The 15,343-nt window shown below is 47.0% G+C and overlaps 2 protein-coding genes across 6 annotated transcripts in view; one reads left to right on the forward strand and one right to left on the reverse strand.

The window, feature by feature from the left end:
- The window catches only part of CDH23 (cadherin related 23), a 1,868,204-nt gene that overhangs the window by 119,317 nt on the left and 1,733,544 nt on the right, over positions 1 to 15,343 (reverse strand). The gene's annotated exons all lie outside the window — the stretch shown is intronic.
- VSIR (V-set immunoregulatory receptor) overlaps positions 3,868 to 15,343 on the forward strand; it is a 91,843-nt gene continuing 80,367 nt past the window's right edge. The window contains exon 1 of the mRNA XM_063958777.1: positions 3,868 to 4,050. Within this exon, the coding sequence (XP_063814847.1) occupies positions 3,963 to 4,050 (88 nt within the window). The 5' untranslated portion in view covers positions 3,868 to 3,962. The remainder of the gene's footprint in view (positions 4,051 to 15,343) is intronic.

Consider the following 15,343-nt stretch of genomic DNA (forward strand, 5'->3'; position numbering starts at 1 on the left):
GGAATACAACCTGGCTAGCTTGCAAATGGTCCTGGGAAGGACATGGGTCGCAGTGCTTTGTAAACAGGTAAACTCAGCTCCTGTTTACAGATTAGGGAGAACCGGTGCTGGGAGACGATCTCATATCCAAGCGCTGGCACTTGTCACGTGTCCAGTGACGTCGCCGAACCCGGAAATAATCTGGGTCCAGCCACCACAATGAAAGGGGTCTCAGCCAGGTTGAACCTGCATACAAAATCCTGGGTGCAACCTGGTTTTCAGTCTAAAAGTGGTATTACTCACTAAGGTATTTTTTTTTTATTCTTTATTGAGAGCCAATCAACCCAGAGGCGTCACTCACCTAGAGTGCGCCTAGTGCGGCCGTGGCCGTAAAATGGGTATGGCTTCACGGGAGGGGGCGGGGTTACACTTCCAGACCTCCGTTTTCGTCACTGCGGGGGTCCAGGAGATGCGGGCTGCCCCTGGAGACTGGCGTTTCTTCAGTGCCGGCTTTTACATAGTGACAGGAGCCAGGTTGCTGGGGATCACTGCGGGATTCCGGCGGTCGGGATCCCAGCGATCAGGAGACCGGCGCCGAAAGGCCGACAGTCGGGATGCCGTCGGCGAGCACAGTGTGCCCCCTTGCGGGCTCACTGCGCTTCGGGCCCGGTGGCGTCCGGGTTCTATTCCCCTCCGGGTGGTGGTGTGGACCACCACCCAAGAGGGGTAACCAGCCCCGACTGCCGCTATTTCAGCTAGTGTCGGGATTCCGGCGTCGGTATCCTGACCGCCGGGATCCCGAGAGGCGGTAAACTGACTGCCTCCCGGTTACTGCACGTAATGTTACAGTGCAGCACTCGGCTCCTGTCACTGAGCAGGTGCAAGCACTTTGGTGTCACCCCTTGGCGGGTGGCATCACCCTTGTGATGCCACTGAATTAACCTACCTATTTATCTTCTTTTTGGATTGTGGGAGGAAGCCGTAGCACCCGGAGTAAACCCATGACAGCTGTGAGGCAGTAATGCTAACCATTACACCATCCATAGTTGTACTAAAAGAACATGAACTCAATTAACAAATGCAATTAGGGTAAGGTATGTTAACACTTGACATCAGAAAAAATGAGTGTCTAGACAAATAGTTTATTCTTCCTCCTTAACGTGTCAATCCTAAAAGCACATTCAAGTACAATATAATAATAGCAGACACTAAAGGAGTCTAGTTTGCTTGAAATTTTAATTTTGTGACTTAATATACAAGATGTAGTGATGGACAATGGGTGGATTCTAGAATTAAGACAAGGACACCATAATTATGTATGCAGTCATTGAAATTCATAGTTACCACTGGAAATTATGTAAATTACTACTATATAAAGAGACTCCTATGAACAGAGAAAGGACCAGTCTGTAATATCATGCTGTCCTCTAACAGAAAAGCTGTATTCTTATTCTACGCTTCGCTTACACCAAAGCATAAAGAGTGTCTTCATATCACTTCTCTATTGGAAGTAGCATTAACCATTAACAGACTGTACAGGGTTACCTACAGATACAACATATATCATTATTACTATTATTATTATTACCAGTTATTTATATAGCACACACATATTCTACAGTTCTTTACAGAGAATGTGTGTCCATTCACATCAGTCGCTGCTGCATTGGAGCTTACAATGTTGGACTGGGGCTATGAAGGGCCCACCAGCATAGCCTCCAACTGCACCGTTTTACCCGGTACAGTACCGTTATTTTTACGGTTTATATTGGGCAAACACCAGTGAACTGCGATCTCTGAGACATCCCCAGATTTCTTAGAAGCACTGCAGGACTCCCACGGCACATGCTGCACAGTGAGTAACAGGCAGCCTCCCTCCCCGTCCTTTTCATGGCTGTGTACATCGAGTGGGGCCGACGTAATGGCGTCATCATGCACACCAGCGCCAGTGCAGAGAGGAGGAAGTCAAGTGCATAGCAACTAGTGCTGGATGGTGTGAGTTTGTACACTTGAAGTTGTTCATATCTACTCTATATATCACTGAGGCAAGCCGGCACTGGCTGGTTACTGTTGCTATGTAACACTGCGGTAACCATCAAGTATCGGCTGCCCCAAGCCCCCAGTAATATATATAGAGATGAACCTCAAAGTGTACAAACGCTTTGCCTGTGGTCACGCCCCTTTACTCTTGGTGGTCATGCTCCCTTACCTCATCTGTACCGATTTTTTACAGGGAAATGTTGGAGGGTATGTCCACCGGTTGAATGTAGTGGTAGAAGTCCATGCTTAGTGGTGCGCACATCCACCATAGATGCTTGGCTAACTATTAGAGAGTGCATAATCTGGCCAGTAAATACTGCTAGTGCATGCATGATAATGTAGCAGATTAATAACAGCAATGCACTGCAGCGAATACACCATAGTCCTGTGCAGTATAATGTAACATACAGTATGTATAATGTATAATTCAAGTGCACAGTCTAAAACCTTATCCCTAGAAGAGGGGCGGGCCTGCAGGCAGTGGGGCCCTCCTGTGGCTTCCTCTCTACCACTATGGGCCAGTCTGACCATGAATAATCTATATTCCCTACCACATGTACACACATACATTATAGGTTATAGCAGTTGGCGGCACTCAGAGTTCCCAGCAGGGGAAAAACAGCGAAGACTCAGTCATGTAGCATCATCGTTTCAATGTTAATTAGATAACATTTTCATCAGGACAGGTCCTGATGAAAATGTTATCTAATTAACATTTACATTTTAATTAATCTCCCTTAAGGGGATGAAAAGGAGGTTGACATAATGACATCATTACCGATGCGTTGCATGAATGCTAACGCCCAATGGACAACCAGATACAAATTTGTATCACACCAGTGGGTAGAATTTAATAAGCAACAAAAATGGACCTGTAACTTTTTAACATATCTGCTACGGGTGCTCCTCGGGTAACGGCAAGAACCATATTTACTTACATTAAGACATCTCAAATTTACATCTCTATAGAGTTACCAAATTTTTAACACTCTGTTATATTTACAGCAGTGAACATCAGAAACTCCCGTGTGAAGAACGGGTAGAACAGACAGTATATCTATCTATCTATATCTATATCTATAGATATATATATATATAGATATAGCTATAGATAGATGGATGGATAGATGGATAGATGATAGATAGATAGATAGGTTGTAAAGAGATAGATACAGTGGGGCAGATGTATTAGTATTAACCAGGAGTCGGGATGAGGAGGTGATATACCAGTGATAAGTGCAAGGTGATAAACACACCGGCCAATCAGCTCCAATATGTAAATTAACAGGTAGGAGCTGACTGGCTGGTGCGTTTATCACCTTGCGCTCATCACTGGTTTATCACTCCCTTATGCTGTCTCCAGGTTAATACATCTGGAAGCTAAAGCCTAACAGTTTATTTAATGTTTGTGATGAGAAATTTAAAATTAAGGGGTACATTTACTAAGCAGTGATAAGAGCGGAGAAGTTAGCCAGTGGAGAAGTTGCCCATGGCAACCAATTAGCACTGAATGAACATCTATAATTTGCATACTATAAAATGATACAGAGCTGCTGATTGGTTCATGGGGAAATTTCTCCACTGGCTCACTTCTCCGTTCTTATCACTGCTTAGTAAATGTACCCCTAAAACGCAATTAATGGCAGAGAAGTACATCTTGGAACATGCATCAATACAGTTTACTTTTGTTGATGATGTATTTGTTTTGTTTTAAAAAAAAGTTTTGAACCCTCTGGAATGTATTAAATGTAGAAGAATCTGCTTATTTCTGTGGCCTCTAGGGGGCCCTGTTCTCCACCGTAATTGGTACTGCTGTCTGTGACTGTGCTATAACCGGGTTGTGACATTTCCTCTGCAGCTGGCAATGCTGTGTGTCACGTCTGTGGTAGTGGTGTAACAGGCATGAGCAGCCTTGCTGCAGTCCCGTCACAGTTTTGGCAAGGATGGATGTATCCAGGAGGTCTCAGCATCCCACCTGCAGCTTCTGGGAATGCTGGATCGTGGTCTGCCTCTCCCTGGCATTACACCAAGGTAGGACAAACACTTTTCTATCCAACTCTGCTGCTCAGCAAGGGGATCTAACGTGCTCCTATTCAGCTCAGCTCTGAGCAAGCTTCGCCTTCCCTGCTCCTTTATTAGCTGCTGAATGGGGCATGGGAACTGGACGGAGGAGGACAAGTTAGAATAACATTGGAAAGAAAGAACTGAGGAAGCAGAGGCACAGTCCTTGCATTCATGTTATTGTAGTCTCACAGTTGACTCACAAGAAAATCATATTAGGTGCATTAACCCTTAGATCACCGGAGTCTGTGTCAAAATCCCAGTTGAATGTCTATTTTTGCCACTGAAACAGAAGGGTGATACTGTAGCACAGTATTACCTGCCAGTCATATCCAGGAAACCCCCCAAACCGTTGCAGCAGGATAAAGGGATTAGTAGCCTGACCTTATGACCCACACATTGGTAATTGAGGCTAATGACCTCCCTCAGTGCAGCCACTTCTACCACCCAGCAATAAGGGTCACCCTATCTGTCAGAGAGATGTGTGGGCAGACAGAAAAGGTATCCTAGCTTTAGTTATCCTTTCATAACACTGGATTTAAGTGAAAAGTTTGCACTTAGTCACAGGAGACAAGTATACACTGGTTTTCACTGTGTAACTGGAAATAAACAGATAAAAAAGTTTATTTATTTTTGTGGTTTTAATACATATGTTCACTTAAGTGTGTTATAATGGGCCTGGTTTGGGTTTCTGTAGGTTTGTTTCTAAAATAGAAGGAACGGAATGTTTCCCTTATGTATTAATATGTTACTTTGTGCTCCTTTTTTTTTTCTTCTTCTTTTTTTCTGTAACATTACTGTATCAGAATTGGCATGGGTTTGGTATCTGGACTATGGGTTGAAAGTGTCTAGGTCGACACCTATTGGTCAACAGCGAGTAGGTCGACACATGACATAGGTCAACACGGCCATTAGGTTGACATGAACAAGGTCGCAATGGAAAAAGGTCGACATGAGTTTTTCACTTTTTTCCCGTATTTTTGAACTTTTTTATTATACCTTACGATACACGTGATCCAACACAATTGGGAACGGTAACCTGCCGAGCGCAGCGAGGCACCTTTCCCGAAGCTCGCCATGCAAGGGGACACGGTACGCTAATTGGGGCTCCCGGTCACTTTACAAAGAAAACGGCACAATTTTTTTTAAACAAAATACATGTCAGCCTTGTTCATGTCGATCTAATGGCCATGTCGACCTATTTCCTGTGTAGACCTACTCACTGTCGACCAATAGGTATCGACCTAGACACTGTCGACCCTGAGTCCCATACCCCTTGGTTTACATATCACTAGAAGGTTCCTATTCTAATAGATGTGCTGCTGTAGACATTGTTGTTTTCTTCCTGGCCTTAATCAGTCTGGGTATTGCTCATCCGGATGACAGTTAAACTGTCAATCCCAAAAGGTCGACATGAAAATGGTCAACATGAGAATTTTAGGTTTTGGGGGTGTCAGTTTTGAACTTTTATCACATGGACCCCCAATTACTGTACCGCTTCACTCGCCATGCTTCGGGCAAGGTGCTGCGCTCGGCCACAGGTTACCATTCCCAATTGTAGTCCACATGGATGGTGAAGTATGAAAAAGTTATAAAAATGAAAAAAATTGCAAAAAACTCATGTCAACCATATACTGTGTCAACATTTGACCATGTTAATATAATGCATGTTGTCAACCAATAAAGGTCAACCTATTGACTGACATTATACACTATGCAATATAGTAAATCCAAGCTTTCCGGCGCTAAGGGCTGCTGGGAACTGTAATTTTTTGAGTGCATCTTCTTCCCTGTAATGCGGCGCGTTGGGACACCGGCACTGACAATAGTGACTGGCTGCTTGGCTGCTGTGAGAGTCTCCGGGAGAGCCACTGCAAAAGGGATGACAGCAGCTTAGCTGCTTCCAGGAGGAGAAGCAGGAGAAGCATAACCCGTCCCTCCCCCACTTGCCTCCGGGCCCCATCCACGGCACCCCCACACCCCCCCTCCACCACCCACAGTGGCTCTGGACCCGCTCCCGCAGTACCCCCACCAATGCACCTCACCCACCCATGGCACCACCGCACCAGCCCCTACCCCACCCGCGGCACTCCCGCAACCGCTCCTCCACCACCCAAGGTGGCTCCGGACCCCCTCCCCCACCCACCCCTTCCCCACCCGTGGCACCCCCGCAAACCGCCTCTCCTCCACCCGCAGCACCCCCGGACCCCATCCCCCATCTGTGTCTTCCCCGCACCCGCCACTCCACCAACCACAGCACCTACTAGGATTCATCAGGCCCTGCGTACACTGTTCACGCCATTGCAAGGGGCTATGACTCCTTACCCATCGCACGCCCTTTGTCCGTGCCATATTTAACCACTCACACAATTATGACTGGAGGTAATACTCCATATAATAAAAATATTGCACACCACAAGGGCGTGCAAGGGTTAAGGGGGCATAGCCCCTAACGACGGTATGAAGAGCACCCGTAAGGCGCGATGAATCACCTAGTATCTAAAATCTTGATTGTCAAGCAGTGCCTTGCCATGAGGATTATAGATTGATTGTAAAGTCTGCCACTGTCTGGATGAATGGAGTGCAGTGTTGTGAGTGGACAATGTGCTTACATGGATCCACCACTAACCCCTAGTCCAGCGCTCGGCATGGGGAGGAGGAGCACCTGGCTGAGGTAGCCGGGTGGAGGTCTCAGCACCCCCTGAAATCCAACACCCCCTGTAGTTGCAGCCCTGCCTACAGCACTGACTTATAACTTCAATCAGACCATGTCAGTTCAGGACAAGCCTGAATTTTTTGTGGAGACCTTCACAGTCGACATTTTTTTCAATATTTACCCTCTGGAGTCTCAACTCCGAGCAGCAGCACTGCAGAAATCACTGGGAAAATGGCGCAGTGGCCATGTTACCGGTAGTATAAGCAGTAGGAAAATCACAGGAAACATGGCCGCCACACCATTTTCCCAGAGACCTGTGCATACGCACTAGACTGAGACAGCATTAGGGTCCCTTAGTGACCCTAGTGCCCAGGAGACTAGACACGGGCCTCCTCTCATAAGACCGCTCTGCTTGCAGTATATAGCCATAACACTGCATGCCATTCACTACCTTGATTTTTAATAACGGAGGCTGCATTGTATGGGCCATGTGTATAATATATTCACTAATATAATTTTATGCATTAAATTCCAGGCCACAAAAAAAGGTCAGTTGATTGCAATGTCATACGGTTTAAGACTAATTTAATGTAATATATGCATATCCATTGAAAATCAGTTTAATATCTTTAAAAAATTTTGCTTCATCAAGGCTTAAAAGTCAATTGTAGACGTTCTGGTTTTGTGGTTACTCTTGCTCTATAACACAAATTGACCTGTATAATGAATGTATAACTGGACTGTAAAAGAAGGTATTTTATTTCTGTCTCCCTCTCAAAAACAAACAAAACAAATTATATTATATTATATATATATATACACCCCCCCCCCCCCCCCCAATAGTCCAAGGTGTGCTAGATGTGTTCTGTTGATTGTGGGATTTCCAATTCAGGTTCTTCGTTTAGAAGCTTTCCCAGAGATTTTGGCTGGGGGCTGAACTTAGGCCCTCATTCCGAGTTGTTCGCTCGCTAGCTGCTTTTAGCAGCATTGCACACGCTAGGTCGCCGCCCTCTGGGAGTGTATCCTAGCTTAGCAGAATAGCGAACGAAAGATTAGCAGAATTGCTACTAAATAATTCTTGCAGTTTCTGAGTAGCTCCAGACCTACTCCTAGATTGCGATCAGCTCGGTCCGTTTAGTTCCTGGTTTGACGTCACAAACATGCCCTGCGTTCGGACAGCCACTCCACCGTTTCTCCAGACACTCCTGCGTTTTCGCCTGACACACCTGCATTTTTTAGCACACTCCCGGAAAACGCTCAGTTACCACCCAGAAACGCCCCTTTCCTGTCAATCACTCACCGATCAGCAGTGCGACTGAAATGCGCCGAACGAACAACAGCAAAACTGCTATTTTTAGTTAAATAACTAAGTGCATGCGCGCTGCGTACCATGCGCATGCGCATTTAGCAACAAATCGCAGCATAGCAAAAATCAGCAACGAGCGAACAACTCGGAATGACCACCTTAGTCTTAAACAACATCGGGAGTGTCACTATTCATCTTCGCGACCCCAAAAACTATGGATTTTAACATGTCACCCCCTTCCCACAGGGGTGCTAGGGGTGTCTTACCCCCACAGTATTTTTGTTTCAGATTCTAAGTAATATGTGTAAATTTGGTGTAAATTGTCCAAGATGTATGCTGGAACATACATACATACATATACACAAACATACATACATTTTCATATAAATATCTATACAGTACTTGTCAAAAGTCTGAGCACACCCCCTGAAATCGAAAAGAAGCTTGTTTATCGTACATTCTGCTACTTGTGTATGAATGGAGTATGATTAAAAAAAAAAAAATATATATATATATCTTTGTTTTGAGGGAAGAAGGTTATTGCTTGCGGCAAATCCACAAACGGTTCAAGGTATCCGTTGGGGCTGTTTGTTGGGCTATTGAACAAAAGTAAAAAACCGGTCAAAATGTTACAAGAAAATGAACTGGTCATCCAAAAACAACAACTGTTCATGAGGACAACTTAATTGTGATTACTAGCAAGCGTAACAGACGTTTGACCGCTCCGGAAATAGGAAGAAAGTTGCGGAAAAGTAGTTCCCAGCCTGTGTCCGATAGGACGGTGGCCAGGCGCTTGCAGGAATATGGCCTTAGAGGTAGGGTTGCGGTAAGAAAACCACTTCTACGTGCTACATACATAGCAAAAAGGTACGCATAGGTTAAGAAGCATAAGGATTGGACTGAAGAACAGTGGAAGAACGTGCTTTGGACCAACAAATCGAAATTTGAACTTTTTGGCTCGCATTGCCGGGCTTTTGTGCGTCGTCGTCCAGGTGAACGCTTTCTGCCAGACTGTGTAGCGCCAACAGTAAAGCATGGAGGAGGCAATGTGATGGTTTGAGGATGTTTCGCGGGCAACCAAATCAGAATCGACGGAATAATGGATCAAAAGGTGTACCACAACATATTACTGCGTCATGCGATTCCCTCTGGAAGGCGACTTGTGGGTCAGAACTTCGTTTTCCAACAAGATAACTATCCAAAACATAAGTCCAAGTTGTATACTAGTTATTTGCAAAAGAAAGAAGACGCTCAAGTCGTAACAAAAATGGAATGGCCACCTCAATCACCAGATGTTTCACCCATTGAGCTTTTGTGGGAAGAACTAGACAGGGAAGTCCCAAAACAGATTCTTACCAACACTGAGGGCCTCTGGGAGGCTCTTCAAAGCTGCTGGAGTCGAATGGATAGCCAAAATCTGGAAAAAATAAGATTTTAAACCTACCGGTAAATCTTTTTCTCCTAGTCCGTAGAGGATGCTGGGGACTCCGTAAGGACCATGGGGATAGACGGGCTCCGCAGGAGACATGGGCACTAAAAAAGAACTTTAGGTATGGGTGTGCACTGGCTCCTTCCTCTATGCCCCTCCTCCAGACCTCAGTTAGAGAAACTGTGCCCAGAGGAGACGGACAGTACGAGGAAAGGATTTTTGTTAATCTTAGGGCAAGATTCATACCAGCCCACACCATCCACACCGTATAACTTGGAATATACGAACCAGTTAACAGTATGAAACAAAACAGCATCAGCCCAAGACTGATCAAACTGTAACATAACCCTTATGCAAGCAAAAACTATATACAAGTCTTGCAGATGTAGTCCGCACTGGGACGGGCGCCCAGCATCCTCTACGGACTAGGAGAAAAAGATTTACCGGTAGGTTTAAAATATTATTTTCTCTTACGTCCTAGAGGATGCTGGGGACTCCGTAAGGACCATGGGGATTATACCAAAGCTCCCAAACGGGCGGGAGAGTGCGGATGACTCTGCAGCACCGATTGAGCAAACATGAGGTCCTCCTCAGCCAGGGTATCAAACTTGTAAAACTTTGCAAAGGTGTTTGAACCCGACCAAGTAGCAGTTCGGCACAGCTGTAATGCCGAGACCCCTCGGGCAGCCGCCCAAGAAGAGCCCACCTTCCTAGTGGAATGGGCCTTAACCGATTTTGGTAACGGCAATCCAGCCGTAGAATGAGCCTGCTGAATCGTGTTACAGATCCAGCGAGCAATAGTCTGCTTAGAAGCAGGAGCGCCAACCGTGTTGGCTGCATACAGGACAAACAGTGCCTCTGTTTTTCTGACCCGAGCCGTTCTGGCCACGTAAATTTTCAAAGCCCTGACTACATCAAGGGGCTCGGAATCCTCAAGTCTCGCGTAGCCACAGGCACCACAATAGGTTGGTTCACATGAAAAGATGAAACCACCTTGGGCAAGAATTGAGGACGAGTCCGCAGTTCTGCTCTATCCACATGGAAAACCAGATAGGGGCTTTTGTGAGACAAAGCCGCCAACTCCAACACTCGCCTAGCCGATGCCAAGACTAAAAACATGACGACTTTCCAAGTGAGATATTTGAATTCCACCGTTTTAAGTGGTTCAAACCAGTGAGACTTAAGGAACCGCAACACCACTTTAAGGTCCCAGGGTGCCACTGGAGGTACAAAAGGAGGCTGAATATGCAGCACTCCCTTGACAAAAGTCTGTACTTCTGTGAGAGAAGCCAATTCCTTCTGAAAGATGATGGATAGGGCTGAAATCTGAACCTTAATGGAGCCTAATTTTAGGCCCAGATTCACTCCAGTCTGTAGGAAGTGAAGGAAACGGCCCAGATGGAATTCTTCCGGAGGAGCACTCCTGGACTCACACCAAGAAACATAGGCCCTCATTCCGAGTTGATCGGTCGCAAGGCGAATTTAGCAGAGTTAAACACGCTTAGTCTACGCCTACTGGGAGTGAATCTTAGCTTCTTAAAATTGCGACCGATGTATTCGCAATAATGCGATTACTAACTACTTAGCAGTTTCAGAGTAGCTCCAGACTTACTCTGCCTGTGCGATCATTTCAGTGCTTGTCGTTCCTGGTTGACGTCACAAACACACCCAGCGTTCGCCCAGGCACTCCCACCGTTTCTCCGGCCACTCCTGCGTTTTTTACGGAAACGGTAGCGTTTTCAGCCACACGCCCATAAAACGGCCTGTTTCCGCCCAGTAACACCCTTTCCTGTCAATCACATTACGATCGCCGGAGCGAAGAAAAAGCCGTGAGTAAAAATACTTTCTTCATAGTAAAGTTACTTGGCGCAGTCGCAGTGCGAACATTGCGCATGCGTACTAAGCGGATTTTCACTGCGATGCGATGAAAAATACCGAGCGAACAACTCGGAATGAGGGCCATACTTCCGCCAAATCCGGTGATAATGTTTTGCTGTCACGTCCTTCCTAGCCTTTATCAGAGTAGGAATGACCTCATCCGGAATGCCTTTTTCCGCTAGGATCCGGCATTCAACCGCCATGCTGTCAAACGCAGCCGCGGTAAGTTTTGGAACAGACAGAGCCCCTGTTGTAACAGGTCCTGTCTTAGAGGAAGAGGCCACGGATCTTCTGTGAGCATTTCCGACTGAAACACTCACGGTGTCACCAGGGCGTCCACAGCCACCGCCTGAGGGTCTCTTGACCTGGCGCAATACCTCTGTAGTTTCTTGTTGAGGCGGGACGCCATCATGTCTATCTTGGGCAGTCTCCACAGACTTGCAATCTGTGCGAAGACTTCCTGATGAAGTCCCCACTCTCCTGAATGTAGATCGTGTCTGCTGAGGAAGTCTGCTTCCCAGTTGTCCACTCCTGGAATGAACACTGCTGTCAGTGCGCTTACATGATTTTCCGCCCAGCGAAGAATCCTGGTGGCTTCCGCCATTGCCACTCTGCTCTTTGTTCCGCCTTGGCGGTTTACATGAGCCACTGCGGTGATGTTGTCTGACTGAATCAGAACCGGTAGGTCACGAAGCAAATTCTCCGCTTGACGAAGGGCGTTGTATATGGCCCTCAATTCCAGGACGTTGATGTGAAGACAAGCCTCCTGGCTTGACCAGAGACCTTGGAAGTTTCTGCCCTGTGTGACTGCTCCCCAACCTCGGAGGCTCGCGTCCTGCGACCCTCTAGAAGGTGAGCACTCTGCAGCCACCACAGGAGAGATACCCTGGCCCTGGGGGACAGGGTGATCATCTGATGAATCTGTAGATGTGACCCGGACCACTTGTCCAGTAGGTCCCATTGGAAAGTCCTCGCATGGAACCTGCCGAAGGAAATGGCCTCGTAAGACACCACCATCTTTCCCAGGACTCGAGTGCAGTGATGCACTGACACCCTTTTTGGCTTCAATAGGTCACTGACCAGAGTCATGAGTTCCTGTGCCTTTTCTATCGGAAGATAAACCCTTTTCTGGTCCGTATCCAGAATCATGCCTAAGAAGGCCAAACGAGTCGTAGGAACCAACTGTGACTTCGGAATGTTGAGAATCCAGCCGTGTTGTTGTAACACCTTCAGCGAGAGTGATACGCTGTACAGCAACTGCTCCCGTGATCTCGCTTTTATCAGGAGATCATCCAAGTACGGGATAATTGTGACACCCTGCTTGCGCAAGAGCACCATCATTTCCGCCATTACCTTGGTGAAAATCCTTGGGCCGTGGAAAGCCCAAACGGCAATGTCTGAAATTGGTAATGACAATCCCGTACCGCAAATCTCAGGTATGCCTGATGAGGTTGATATATGGGAACATGAAGGTATGCATCCTTTATGTCCAGGGACACCATATAATCCCCCCCTTCCAGGCTGGCGATGACCGCTCTGAGCGATTCCATCTTGAACTTGAACCTTTTTAAGTATAGGTTTAAGGATTTTAAATTTAAAATGGGTCTGACCGAATCATCCGGTTTCGGGACTACAAACAGGGTTGAGTCCCTTGTTGCAGCAGGGGAACTTTGACCACCACTTGTTGTAGACACAATTTTTGAATTGCATTTAAAACTATCTCCCTCTCTGGGAGAGAAGCTGGTAGGGCCGACTTGAAAAAGCGGCGAGGAGGCACCTCTTCGAATTGCAGCTTGTAACCCTGGGAAACAATTTCTATTGCCCAGGGATCCACCTGTGAGTGAACCCAGATGTGGCTGAAAAGTCGAATACGTGCCCCCACTGGGGCGGATTCCCTCAGCGGAGCCCCAGCGTCATGCGGTGGATTTTGTAAAGGCCGGGGAGGACTTCTGCTCCTGGAAACTAGCTGTGGTTGGCAGCTTTTTCCCCCTGCCCTTACCTCTGGCAAGAAAGGACGATCCCCGTACTCTCTTGTTTTTATGCGACCGAAAGGACTGTATCTGATAATGTGGCGCTTTCTTAGGCTGTGAGGAAACATAAGGCAAAAAAGTTGATTTACCTGCCGTGGCTGTGGAAACTAGGTCCGAGAGACCTTCCCCAAACAATTCCTCACCCTTGTAAGGTAAAACCTCCATATGCCTCTTCGAGTCGGCATCACCCGTCCATTGTCGGATCCATAGGACTCGTCTAGCAGAAATCGCCATAGCGTTGACTCTAGAACCCAGTAGGCCAATGTCTCTTTGAGCATCTCTCATATATAAGACAGCATCTTTAATATGACCCAGGGTCAATAAAATGGTATCCTTATCCAGGGTCTCAATTTCTGCCGATAAGTTATCTGTCCATGCTGCTACAGCGCTACAAACCCAAGCCGACGCTATCACCGGTATGAGTAAGGTACCAGAATGTGTATAAATGGACTTCAAGGTAGTCTCCTGCTTGCGATCAGCAGGATTCCTGAGGGTTGCCGTATCTTGAGATGGTAGCGCTACCTTTTTGGATAAACGTGTCAACGCTTTGTCCACCCTTGGGGAGGATTCCCACCGTATCCTGTCCGTATTTGGGAAAGGATACGCCATAAGAATCCTTTTGGGAATCTGCAGTTTCTTGTCTGGAGATTCCCAAGCCTTTTCAAATAACTCATTCAGCTCATGAGATGGGGGAAAGTTTACCTCAGGTCTCTTTTCCTTATACATGCGCACCCTCGTGTCAGGGACAGAGGGTTCATCTGTGATATGCAACACATCCTTTATGCAATAATCATATATTGAATACTTTTAGCCAATTTTGGCTGTAACTTTGCATCATCGTAGTCGACACTAGAGTCAGAATCCGTGTCGGTATCAGTGTCTACCATTTGGGATAGTGGGCACTTTTGAGACCCAGAAGGTCCCTGCGACATAGTGGCAGGCAAGGCTGGACTCAGCTTTGTCCAACCTTTTGTGCAATAAATTCACATAGCACTTAAAACATTCCACATATCCAACCAGTCAGGTGTCGGCGCTGCCGACGGAGACACCACACACATTTGCTCCACCTCCTCCCTAGGAGAGCCTTCTACCTCAGACATGCCGACACATGCGTACCGACACACCACACACTCAGGGAATTCTCTTATCTGAAGACAGTTCCACCACAAGGCCCTTTGGAGAGACAGAGAGAGAGTATGCCAGCACACATCCAGCGCCAGTGACCCGGGGAAAAACAATTATCTTTTCCCAGATAGCGCTTTTTATTATTACACTGCGACAAATTATGTGCCCCCCCCCCTTCTTTCAAACCCTCTTTCACCGTGTTCAGCAGGGGAGAGTCTGGGGAGCTTCCTCTCAGCGGTGTGCTGTGGAGAAAATGTCGCTGGTGAGTGCTGAGGATCAAGCTCCGCCCCCTCAGCGGCGGGCTTCGGTCCCGCTAAAAAATTTCAAAACTGGGGAGGATCTCTTATATATATAGTATAGAGCCTATATATCTATATTTCAGTCAGATCAGAGGTTTAATTGCTGCCCAGGGCGCCCCCCCTGCGCCCTGCACCCTTACAGTGCCTGCTGTGTGTGTGTGTTGTGTGGGAGCAATGGCGCGCAGCGTTACCGCTGCGCGTTACCTCAATGAAGAACCGAAGTCTTCTGCCGCCTCTGAAGTATTCTATCTTCACATACTCACCCGGCTTCTATCTTCCGGCTCTGTGAGGAGGACGGCGGCGTGGCTCCGGGACGAACGGCGAGGGCGAGACCTGCGTTCCGACTCCCTCTGGAGCTAATGGTGTCCAGTAGCCTAAGAAGCAGAGCCTAGCATTTAAGTAGGGCTGCTTCTCTCCCCTCAGTCATACGATGCAGGGAGCCTGTTGCCAGCAGGCTCCCTGAAAATAAAAAACCTAACTAAAAAACTTTCTTTCAGGAAACTCAGGAGAGCTCCCTGTAATGCACCCAGTCTCCTCTGG

This window comes from Pseudophryne corroboree, chromosome 3 (genome assembly GCF_028390025.1).
Source record: "Pseudophryne corroboree isolate aPseCor3 chromosome 3, aPseCor3.hap2, whole genome shotgun sequence".
Taxonomy (NCBI): Eukaryota; Metazoa; Chordata; class Amphibia; order Anura; family Myobatrachidae; genus Pseudophryne; species Pseudophryne corroboree.